General features: G+C 38.5%; 1 protein-coding gene across 1 annotated transcript; it reads left to right on the top strand.

Moving 5' to 3' along the window:
* Window positions 1-903: 903 nt before the first annotated feature.
* Window positions 904-3,307, top strand: LOC109622188 (fork head domain-containing protein FD5-like). The gene has a single exon (XM_020076416.3). The coding sequence runs from the start codon at window positions 1,666-1,668 to the stop codon at window positions 2,713-2,715; it is 1,050 nt and encodes a 349-aa protein (XP_019931975.3). The 5' UTR covers window positions 904-1,665; the 3' UTR covers window positions 2,716-3,307.
* Window positions 3,308-12,821: the final 9,514 nt, after the last annotated feature.

Here is a 12,821-nt window from a genome sequence, read left to right as displayed (position 1 = left end):
AAAACGGCAAACGCAAACTATTTTCATTTCTGTTTTTGTTCGCTAGAAATTTCAAATTTATCAGTTAACCCGAACCCACGTCCTGTGTGCCAACAAAACCTTACAATTGAATTCAGTTCAATAAAATATTTGATTTATTTATTGTAATCCATTATTGAATAAATTATCCTTCCACCGCAACCGGGCAGGGTCGGCTACACAATCCAACCCATCCTGTTGACGCAGCACGATACGTTTCGGCGGGTGGTGCACCGTCCGCCATCAACGACGACGATCCAGATTACCACCACCTCCTCTACTAACAACAGCGACCGAGAGCCCGGGTTGCTCAGGCTTTCGGTCCCGTACTCCCCATTTTGACGAAACCATGAAATATTGTTTGTGTACTTTTCGCCTCGCTCGCTCGTTCGTTCGCTCGTTCGCTTGGTGTCTACTCTCCTCGCGCAGTCAAACATTGATTTTCCACCACTAGAAAACCAACCACACGCTCGCGATTGTTGGTTCAACAGAGGCCACGCCTTCACCCTGCTTGCCGCTCACTCACGCGGTTGGTCTGCGTGAAAGAACGAGAGAACGACAGTTTGTATAAAGAGCAAGCATGGTTGGGCAAAGTAAATGAAGAAAAGCAAACTTGCTCAGCGGAGCCGCGAGAGAATAGCGTGAAAAGCCGCAACCCTGGAAGAAAGAAGGGAGAAAAGAGTAAATATGTACAGAGAAACCATTGTTCACGACGAGTGGCTGCCGCTGAAAGAGTAGCGAGTTTCGACAAATATTTTGAGAGTAGAGTTTTTCTTTTGGTGTTTTGTTTTGTGCGGGTATCCTCTCAGTGGCTCGGCGAAGCGCGCAGAGCTTGGAAAGCTCACTGCTTTCTCTCACGCGGTGGTTTCTGCGGTCACACGAACACATGTTCATTCGCGCGGAGAGGAAATTGTGCGCGCGAAGTGAGAAAGTGTTCGCGACCGAGAGTGTGCTTTGCTCAATCTGGACGAGCGCGCAGCTCACCGCGCGCTCGTCCGCGCTTCTTTTCACGCGGTTGTGGTTGCATGGCAGGGGCCCTCTGCTGGGAAGCCCACGCCTCTTTGTTGTTTTTTGTTTCTTTTCTGTTATTTCTCTGGCCCGGGTGCGGAGGGATTCATGTTTCATGATGTTTTTCACCGTTCCTTCTTTCGCGCTAAGCTCCTTAGGTGCTTGGCGTTTTTTTTTGCTTGCTCGCTCGCTTGTTACCTCCGCCACTGCCACTGCTTTAACATATCATTCTACATTTCAACACCTTCGGTTGTTGATTTGATAAAACAGTCTATAACAAACAAGCAAGAGAACGGAACGTGTGCGTTACCAGGGAGCTGTGTACCGCGAGTAGTCTCGTGTTGAACTCGCGCCGTCCCGTGTTGTGTTCGTCTTCTCCGTGTGCGGCATGAATCGATCGTCGTGATTTCAACAGCTTTCGATATGAATACTTTATTTTCTGAAATGGGAATTGATCGGTGAATTTGTGAAAACTGAAAAACACGAAAATGCTTCATCGCTATCGAAGACTTTAGAACATCATGTATCCACGAACAGTGTGAACCTTCGGAGATTCCGTCGGTAAATGTATAGTTCCTAACAGTTCCAAGAACCAATCCACAATCCAAGTGAATTCGCGATTTGAAAAGTCCTAGCAATATGCCACGACCATCTCGTGAATCCTACGGTGACCAGAAGCCACCCTACTCGTACATCTCACTGACGGCGATGGCCATCTGGAGTTCACCGGAGAAGATGCTACCGCTGAGTGACATCTATAAATTCATCACAGACAGGTTCCCCTACTACCGGAAAAACACCCAACGCTGGCAGAACTCACTCCGCCACAATCTAAGCTTTAACGACTGCTTCATCAAGGTGCCAAGAAGGCCAGATCGACCTGGCAAGGGAGCGTACTGGGCTCTCCATCCGCAAGCATTCGACATGTTCGAGAACGGTAGCCTTCTCCGACGGCGAAAACGCTTCAAACTGCACAAAACCGACAAGGATATCCTGAACGAGGAACTCGCTGCTCTTGCCAACATCAACCGGATATTCCTGGCGCAAAACTCCGGTGCCGACACGTACTGTCCCACTATGGTCGATCCCATCCACCAACCCATGCTCCACTCTCTCATAGAACCGCATTCCCCAGTCTCTATACCGGCTCCTATCTCACCTATATCAATTACCGAAACCACTACTCCTCTTCGACCTAAAAGAGCTTTCACCATCGAAAGTCTCATGACGCCGGACGGCCGATCGACCCCCCTAAGCCCAAAGAAATCCTCCAAACCCCACCACGACAAACTCAATCTCCTGGACGACAATCCACGGATACCGAGACTCCTTCAAGTTCCTACCCTGCCACCTGCCACCTCTCTCCCCGGAGCTAACATTCCTCCCTTCTTCCCGTACCACCATCCCGCCTTGGGCGCCTATGACTTTCCGATCCACCCGCTACTGATGATGGCACCCCTAGGGGCTATCCCACCTCACTACTTCCACCATGCGTCCTATCATAATCTAACCCTACCGCCACAAGGAGCCGGCGGCGGCGGAGGAGGAGGAGGAGGCCGTGGCGGAGTTGGCGGTGGCCCTACGCGAGCAGGTGCAATAGACACCGGAACCGGTTCCAGCGTTGTTGCTGTTGATGCCGGTCCCACCGACCTGAGCCGGCTAGCCGGACACGCACTGCGAACGGTGTGAAAGACATGTGACAAATCACCGCACTCGAAGAGAAAAGACTCGCCAGTTCGCGCGATGGAAGGCTGTTTGTTATTTACCCTACCTACCTAGGACTTGTAGTTTGTCGGAGTTTTTCGATGATCTGTAAATTGAGTGTGTGGTGTTCGAAGTTTCGGAGAAATCCCAAACACGCAACAAGTTCCTTCGATTTTTGCGACAGGAATCGACTGTACATCTGTAATCTAGAGTTATTAGGAGTTACGGAGACTACTACCTAAAAGAATACGTAATCGTTCGAAGTGAGTGGACGTTTGTACAGGCAACCCAAAATGGATGTTTATTTATCTTCTAATAGAATGTATAGGAACTCTTGAAGAGGGCGCAACAGTATGCACTCACTTTGATCAGTTCTAGTGCCGGCAATCGACAGCATGTAAGTGTTTATTGTTTAAGTATTACCTACGTAATAAATGGAGATCCAAGGGTGATCGAACTAAATGTGGTATTCGTGTAAGATTGTATACAAACGAACAAGTATTTAATGCCAATAGAACAATTCAACTTTTACGAAATATGCTATATGGAAATATAAAGTGTTTTGATAAATTGAAAATTTTGCGCCTATAACGCTTATTTTGATAGAATGATTGGGAAAGTCCTTGTTAATCGTTGCTTTGTTTGCTTTTTTTGTTAAAAGTGTTAACTGATTAACTTCGAATTTACGGTGCAAATCATAATAGCTATTTATTCAACCAGTTACATAAAGACGATGTTTGTTTTGCACTATTCGTACCATTAAATATGAACAATTTTGATCACTGAGCTTGTTTATGTTCCAGGGGTAATGAATAACTATGTTTGATTCTGTTTTCTATGTCAGAAAAATAACTACAAGAATAGTCTCATTTATGACATTGGAAATGGCTCTTTCGCATTTCAAATATATTTGTCACAAATGTCATTAGCTGAGAGTTCTTCTTCTTCTTTATGGCTCCACACGGGGACTTGGCCTGTCTCGCTTCCAGTGTTCTTTGAGCACATCCACAGTTATTATTTTAAGGGCTTTCTTTACCTGCCATTGCATGAATTTGTATATTGTGAGGCAAGCACAAAGATACTCTATGCCCAGGGAGTCAAGAATATTTTCCCGACCGGAACGGGAATTGAACCTGCCGTCTCCAGATTGGCGATCCACAGCCCTAACCACTAAGCTAACTGGAGACCATGGGGGCGCATACATTAAAAATGTGTATAAATTAAGTAATGGATTAAGGACATACTTGTTAGAATCCCAAAATGGCCGCCACAATGGCCGACTTTGGCACCTACTCACGATTTCGAGGGCACAAATCTCTTCGTAAACAAAACCAGTGCACCTGAGCTTTTTATTTTAAGCTAATTACAAGTGAGCAAGAACAGAATAATGAAATACATTGTTGTTTGAAGCTTGCTTCTTGAGATTTGTGCGTTTGAAGTTTCGATGCAATGTTGAAGCGGGATTTCAAGACGTTTGTCCTTAATCGAGGAAACTTTTTTCCTGAGTACAGGTCTTGCTCCTGGATATTTGAGATGGGGAAAAGAGGCTTCCTAGATAGGAAAAAGGGGCTCCAAGTGGCTTAAGGAGCGCCCAGAGGCCCCCTGAAACACCCGAGACTTCCTAAGCACCCCTGAGGCCCCCTGAAACGCCACTGAGACGACGAGGTACCCCGTCAGACCTCCAGATATCCCCCTGAAACCTCCTGAATCACCCATGAGAACGCCTTTGAATATTTCGCGTCTTCACATTTTTTGTGACATTACACGAAGAAAAAACTCTGTGATATAGGAACTACATCCAGGACTTTTTAAGAAATCCCTCCAAATAAAAAAAATATTCAAGTGATTCTTTCAAAACTCTTCATAATTTATTCAAGGCTACCACACAAATTTCCTCAGTAATTGCGCCACGGACTCAAAACATCTATTTACATGTATCTTTATTCTGAAGTTTTCACCAGGAATTTCTTTGTTTTTTTTACAGAGGTCAATTCAGATTGTTCACTAGCCTCTGTAATTTCACAAAAATTTTTTTTAGAAAATAGGTTGCTTCAGATATTCCACCTTGAATTTCTTCAGTGATCCTTTAGATATTGATTCAGTAATTCTTTGAGAGATTCCTCCAGAAACGTATCGAAGGATTCATTTGAAACACGTTCCATGGATATTTTCAGAAATTTCACAATCCTGCAGGTATGTCTTTCCATCTTTTCCTTCAGAAAGTCTTTCATAGAATTAAAAAGAAATTCGAAAATTTTTGCGGAGAAATTTCATAAATTATTCTTACAGAGATTTCTTAGGAAACCACATTTTTTATTTAAAATTTCTAAAAAAAAATCAGAAGTTTATTTAAGAACTCCTTCAAAAAATCTTCGTTTGAACCCATAATCTCCTTTAAAAAAAATCTTTTGAAAACTATCCAGAAAGGCTTTTACGGATTCGTTGTGAATGTGCTTTTAGAACATCTTCCATGCATAAGAAATTTCTCTAGATTTCATTTCCGAGGATCCTCCAGAAATTTATCAAGGAATTCTTCTGGAAAACTCCCATGGATTACCTCAGAAATTCCTCCATCGTTTCTTTCAGAAATCCGAACGAGAAGTCTTTCAAAAAATTATGTATGGATTCAGAAATGCTTTCAGTGATGTGTTCAGAAAATCAAAAGTTCAAAACAGCTCCAAAAATTTCCCTAAGGATTTTTTTTAGAAAATATTTCACAATTCTTCTAAAGTTCCCTTCTGAAATTCATACGGGGATTCTTTCAGAAAATACTCCACGGATTTGGTCTTAAGGCGAAACTGGAAACATTTCCTCATTTTTTTGGTTTTTGATTTTTCATTACATAACGAACTTCGTGAAATTTTGTTCAAAAATGGTTTCTGCAAAAACGAAAAATATTTTCCACCACAAAAAAAAATCAGAAGATACCTTGATCCATACTCTACATTTGTACGAAAACCGATTTTGAAAATATTGCTTCGTTATTTAATAAAAAATCAAAAACAAACAAGTGAGGAAATGCTTCCAGTTTCGCTTTAACATTGACCAACATTTTTTTTTCAAAAGCTTCTGGATCGATTCGTTCAAAAATTCTTCCAGGGATACTTTGGGAAATTGCTCCAAGGGAATCTTCAAATATTCCTACAGAAATTGCTCCAAGAATTTCCATGGGCACCTTTTGAAACTCCGACAGGGATTAGGCTTAGAAAACCATTAGAGAATTTCTCTATGAATTTCTCAAAGTTTTGTACAGAGATCATTTCAGAAATTCTTTAAAAACTTATTTCATAAAATCTTCCAATGAATAAAAATTGAAAAAAAAACATATTTCTTCATTCCTTTCATTTTTCTTAAAGATGTTCACCTGTGATTTGTTCTGGAATAGCTCAATTCCGCAGGAATATGCGCAGGATTTTTTTCAAATATTCATTCAAAAAATTCTGCTGGAGCTCCTCCAGAGATTCCTACATTATTCCTTTCAGTGGGATTTGGGTAGGATTCCTACTAGAGATTCCTACAGAGATACCTTCAAGATTTTCTACAGATGTTTGCCGAGTAGTTTTTCTAACTTTTCCTTCAAAGATAGCTCTAAGAATTTGTGCACGGATTCTTTGAGGAATTAATTACAGAAATTCCTTTAGAAATATTTCAAGTATTTTTTTCTAGGGATCTCTATAGAAGCTTATCTAGACGTGTCTTCAAGAATTCCATCTAAAAACGCTCCAGGAATGCTTTAAGAAAATCCTTCAATAATTTTATCGAAGAATTTCCGCAGGAATTTTCCAAAAATTCTTCAAAAAACTTTTCTGAAAATTCCACCAACAGTTTCTTGGGGAGTTTTTTAAACAAAAATCTTCAGGACATCGTGCATAAATTCCTCTTAGAATTCCTTTAAGAACTTCCCAGGGGTTTCTTATGTTATTTCACTTGACATTGATTCAAAAATATTTCTAAAATATTTAAAAATTTTAAAATTTCTATCGTCTGAAATTCTTTTGAAAATATTTCCAGAAACTAGGGGTTTCTTCTGGAAGCTCAGCAAGGGATTCTTCAAAAGTCCTTTCAATTTTCCAGATATTCCTCTAACGTCGACGCAAATATTTAATATATTTCATGTCACCCCAAGCAACAGTTTTGCAGTAGTTAAAAAGTATTTTTCCAATGTGGTTATAATTTTTTTATTTTTTGTTCTTTATTTATTTTTGTCCCCCTCGTACCCAGTGAGAAGTCTCGCACATAAAAGAATAATATTTGCATCGGCCTGAATATTTCTTTAGAAAATCCCACAGAGATTCTTTCGCAAATTCTTCTAAGAATTTCTTAAGCAATTCCTTCAAGAATTCCTTCACAAATTCCTACAACAGTTGAGGGGCTCCAGATGCAAAGGGATGTAATTGACTATTTTGTCGATTTTGAGCTGACCATATCAAAAAGTTACTCAGATTTCAAGCTTTCAGGATTTGTTTTTAGAATTATTTTTATGATGATAAGAAAAATTACAATAAGTCGGAGAAATTTGGGTAGATTTTGCAACTCCAAACCATTTGAAAGGGATGAAAAATTGGTGAAAAACTTCGAACCTCATTTACTCGAAAGTGGGGTTTTGTCACTTACACCCCTTTGCTTCTAACCTCCTCAATTCCTTTTAGAAATTGCTTCTGCGGCTCCGTTAGAAATTTCTACTCGTATTCCTCCGGAGGTTTCTGCAGGATATATTTTAAATATTGCTACAGGTTTTTTTTGCAAGCTTTCCCAGAAATACTGGAGAAGTTCTTGGAATAATTCATTATCTGAAGGAATCTTTAAAAAAATATATGGTGTTACTTTTGCAAATTCCAAGCAGATATGACAATGATTTGATTGCCCTTTTCCGGCTATACCAGTCGGCTAGTATGTCTGAAATAGACGTAAAAACTTGAAGTATTTTAGGCAAAGTACGTTTAATTGGCAAATTGAGAGATAAATTTGTGAAAAAATTACCACTTGTTTTGGTGGGATTCGAACCCACGACTCCGTTATCGCTAGTTCGGCGTTTAACCAACTAAGCTACAGAACAAGTTACAACTCTGCAGAATAGAAAGTCAAACTGGATTCGAAGCACCACCCTAAACCGGGTCCGTCTTTCACAACTTTATCTCTCTTTTGGCTCTTAGATGCCAATCTCCCGCACTCTCGCGGCCTACGAACAACAAGTGTGCGCGTATTGCTTTTTGAATGTTGATGTTGAAGCTCGACTGACACATACTTCGTCACGACGAAGTATGTGTCAGTCGAGCTTTCTGAAGCGATTTCTGTCGTTATATCTGGAGGAATCCCTGAAGATTTTTTTTAATTCTTTAATTCTTTCCTCAATTCCCCAAAAAAAAAATCATGATAAACTTTTGAAGAAACTCTGGATTAATTCCAAGAAAACATTACTAGAAAAGTTTCTGGAAAGATTACTGGAGAAACCCGTAGAAAAATTGCTGACGGAATTTCTTAAAAAATGACTGCAGATAACTCAGGAGGGATTCTCAGAGGTTGGGTATGAGCACCTTTCTTCAGCCTCAATGTTCATCCTACTCAAAAAACAGACGATTTAAGCACCAATTGAGTCTGTTCATTTTGTTATCATACATGTTCACTCCTAACAAAAAATAAATAAAAAAAAAAAAAAAAAAACAAAACAAATTACGCCTTTAAGCTTAATGGCACTATACTGAAGATGGGTTCCGTTCCCCTAGAACTGGAGAACTTTCTGAAAAAATCCTTAAAAAATGGCAAGGAATAGATTGTGGAGTAGTTTCTGCAGGAATTGCTGAGGTTATCTTTAGAGAAATTTCGAAAAAAAATCTTAATGAATTCCATAAAAAGGTCTGATTATCTATATATATAAAAATGTAGTGGCATACGTGGGACCGCGCATAACAGGCGAACGGAAGGTCCGTTTTTGGTCGTCTTAGTTTCGTTCTGTTAGTTTTCACCCAAGGAAGGTTTATGAGACATAAAACATGGACAAAAAATGATAGTTTTTGAAAAGCGAGCTCCATACCGGGGACCGGGGATTTGGTCTTGGCTAAAAACTTAAAACGTCAAAAAACACAGTAGGCAAGACAAAGTTTGCCGGGTACAGCTAGTATTCTATGTAATCTCTGGAGGAACTTCTGGAAAAACGTCTGGAGGAACTTCTAGAAGAATATCTTGAGATTCTTTTACTGGGATTTCCAAATGAATGCATGAGAGAATGTCTGAATACATGGAGATAAACTTGAAGTTACCTCTGAAGAAATATCAACTTTCAGTAGAATTTCTGGAGAAATCCCAAAGGAATACTCTGGAAAAAATATGACAATAAACCTGGATGAATTCTGTTGAATTCGTTCTAGAAAATTCTTCTTTATCAAAATTCCGGAATACCTTTAGTTAATCCTTAAATAATCCCAAAGCCATTTCTGGCGATGTCTCTTTTATGAAGAAAACTCTAAGGAAGTGAAATGATTCTTCAATTATTACAGGAAAATTACGTGAAAAAATAATTCATGGAGGGGTTTCCCTGGAATAATTCTTAATTTAGAGCAAAATTGAAGTAACTTCCATGGAGACATTCCAGTAGAGGGGGTGCAGCAATTCGAAACCTTTGGTAACCAGCTCTTATTTTATCATGACAGCACTGTCGTTATCTTTCCAACAAGTAGAGGACTCTACTACTTTGGAGCATTAGGCTTTCTCAATCTGTCTAGCTAGTGCTAGAGGATTCAAAAAATTTCATTGATACCCACACAGTAATGCCAATTTTATCGCTAAGATTCTCTAAACTGATAAAGCCTTCCAGTGGTGCTGTGATGATAAAATCAGAGCTGGTTATTCAAAGTTTTCAAATTACAGCGCTCTCTTTACTGGTACAATCCCAAGAAAACGACTTCACTATTGTGCCAAATAAAGATCAATTCAGGGAAAACCCACCCAAGCATTATTATATCACGATTTGTTTTTCTGTAATTATCGCTGGAGAACGTTATTGCTGGAATTTATTTTATGAGTTTACCTTACTGATAAATCTTCTCAAAATTCCTAGAAAATTCTCCACGATCACTTGTTGATACACCGCCAGATATTCGTTTGGAGATTTTTTCAGGACCTAACGAAGTTTTTTTAGAATATTTACAAAAATAATATTCTCGCAATATTTCATAGAATGGTTCGAGCAAAAATGCCTCAAAAGAGATTCCTCCAGGTGTCCCTTTTGAATGCATTAATGTTCATGCATTAATGTTCATGCATTTATTTTAAAAATTTCTCGAGAGATTCCTCCAGAAATTATTTTAGGAATTCCTCCAGAAATTTTCATTGAGACTTTTTCAGGAGATTCTCAAGCAATTTCTAAAAGATATCATCTTGAAATTAGTGCAAGTGTTTCCTAAAATTCCTTCAGATGTTCCTAATGGGATTGCTTAAATGATTCATAAGGAAATATCTTTAAAAATTGCTATAAAAGCTCATGATTGCATTCCTCCATGTATTTCTTCAAATATTTTAAAGATTTTTTTCCAAAAATATTGACAGAGTTTTCTCCAGGAGCTTTTCTTAAGATTTTTTTCCATAAAATCTTTTATAAATATCCCAAGAATTTCTTCTAGGAGTTTCTCCAAGAATTTTCCCAAACGTTTTCCTACAAACGGAACAATTCCAGGAGAATTGTTTTCGCAAAAATTGGAAATTCTTTCAGAAATTGCTCTAGGGTTTTACTTTAAAAAATCTGAATTTTTTTCAGAAACTTTTTCAGCAAAAATTGCCTGAATTTCTACAGAGATTCCTTCAGGTATGATTTTTTTTATTCAGGGAGTTTCTCAAGCATTTTTTTCAACAATTTCTCTAGAAAAAATATCTAGAGATTCTTCTGGAAGTTCCTCCAGGGATTGCTTTGAAATTATTCCGATTTACCTTTATAGATTCTTTAATTTTTTCTTATAAAATTTCTCTCATCAATTCCTGCAAAAATTACTCCATCTATTCTTAGAATTTTTCAAAGAATATTTCTATAAATAACTGCAGAAGCAGTTTTTCCAGGAGTTCTTTCAAAATTTCCTTAAAATTCATTTACTTGATTGCTTCAGTGGCTTTCTAAGGAATTGCTCCAGGATTTTTTTTTCTGTGGGATTTCCTTCAGAAATTTCTCCAAACTGTAGTACATATTTTTGTGTACAAGTCGTCACTTCAGAAACTGTATAGGAAATTCTTCTGCGAATCCCTTCCGAGGTATCGTCAGGAGTTCTTTCAATGATTCCTTCATAAAATCTTCCGAGGCTTCCTCAGAAATAAATTGAGGGATGTTTTCGAGATTTCTGCAGACCTAATTTTAGGATATTCCTTAAAAAGCCTTTTCACGGATTCCTCTGGAATCTCTCCAGAAACTTCTCAAGCATTTTTTTCCTTGGAGTTACTTGCAGAATTCCTCCAGAAGCATGTTATCATTTTTTTTTCTAGAAATTAAGTAGACATCTGCAGGTATTCGCGTAGATATTATCCTAGGCATGAATTCAAGAATGGCTCCGGAAACAATTTTGGGAAGTTTGATGAATCTCTGAATAAGCCAGGGAAATTCTTGAAGAAATCTCAGAAGAAATTTTTGAAGAGCTTCTCGGGAAACCTGTAGTGGAATTCATAGTAAAGTTGATTGAGGAATTTTTAAGAAAATATAAATTCTTTGGAGCATTCCTTGAAAGCAATCTGTGGACGAACCTATAGAAATCAACCCAGGGATAGGATCATTCATTTGCAAAGAGTTACATTCACTTGAAACTATCTCAGTTCAGAAGCATTCTATCAAAAAACTATGTATGGATGAATTGAACCTTGTAGTTTTATCTGGAAGTTCGCCGAATATCATTAGGGGCTGTTCATAAACCACGTAGACTTTTTGGGGGGAGAGGGGGGGGGGGGGGGGGGTTGTGACCAAAGTTTACGCTCCATACAAATTTCAAAAATGTTTGTATCGACAAAAGTCTACGAGGAGGAAGAGGGGGGGGGGGGGGGGGGGTCTGAGATGGACAAATTTTGGTCTACGTGGGTTATGAACAGCCCCTTAGGGTCTCACACGCATGCCAAATTCGTGAACGAACTGTGAAGGCAACTCTCCACGCGGTGAATGTAAATTACATTCACGCCGTGGAGAGTTGCGTTTTCTGTTGACTTTATTATTGGCGCTACACTAGTACATTAAATAAGTGTTCCATACATTAGTTTTTGCTACGATGTTTCTGAAGCGAGTTATTCGCAAGTGAATGTAAATGATTGCAAATGAATGATCCCATCCTTGAATCTACCCAATAAATCTTGGAGAAATATCGAGAGAGAACATGATGGAACATCTTAGAAATGCTTTGAAGAATTTTATTCAAGTATCTCTCTGGAAGAATTCCTTAAAAAGTTGCCGAAGGAGAGTCTAGAAGAAACCTTTGTATATTTTAATACCAAATCCTTGGAGTAATTTCTGAAAGAATCCATGTATTTTTTTAAGAAACCCATAGAAGATTTCCATGGACTTGGATTTCTTTTACAAATTACAGATCTCATTAAGAATTTTTGAAAGAATCTTCAGGGAAACTTTGAAAAGAACCCCTTGAAGAATCTCTGCAGGAAACTTAGAAACAATTTTTAAACATTACCATGCTACCTTTGAAGAAATTTCCGGAGGAACTTTTGATTTTTTTAAAGAACCGGTGAAAGTATTTCTTAAGGAATGAATGGATGATTTACTGAACAAATTGGATGGATTTCTTTGTTTTTAATTCTATGGAAGATTTTTTAAGGAAACCTTTGATAGCTTGTTTAGAGAATTTTTTGGAGAGTTTTCTGGGTGACCCTCTAACGTAAATGCAGATGGAAATTATAGAGCAAATTTCAAAACACTTCATGGAAGATTTTCCAAAAGAACTTGCATAAGAAATCCTTGGAGGACTTTCAAAAAGGAATTCCTGGAGGATTTTCGAAAGGAAAACATGGTGCAATATCGAAAGGAATCTAAGGAAGATTATACAAAAAAAAATGTTTTTGAATTCATTTCCTGGGTAATCTCTAAGAAACTTAAGAAAAAATTCTAAAGTAAAGAAAAC

The sequence above is a fragment of the Aedes albopictus genome, chromosome 1, assembly GCF_035046485.1.
Source record: "Aedes albopictus strain Foshan chromosome 1, AalbF5, whole genome shotgun sequence".
NCBI lineage: Eukaryota > Metazoa > Arthropoda > Insecta > Diptera > Culicidae > Aedes > Aedes albopictus.
This window is presented reverse-complemented; position numbering and strand designations above follow the sequence as displayed.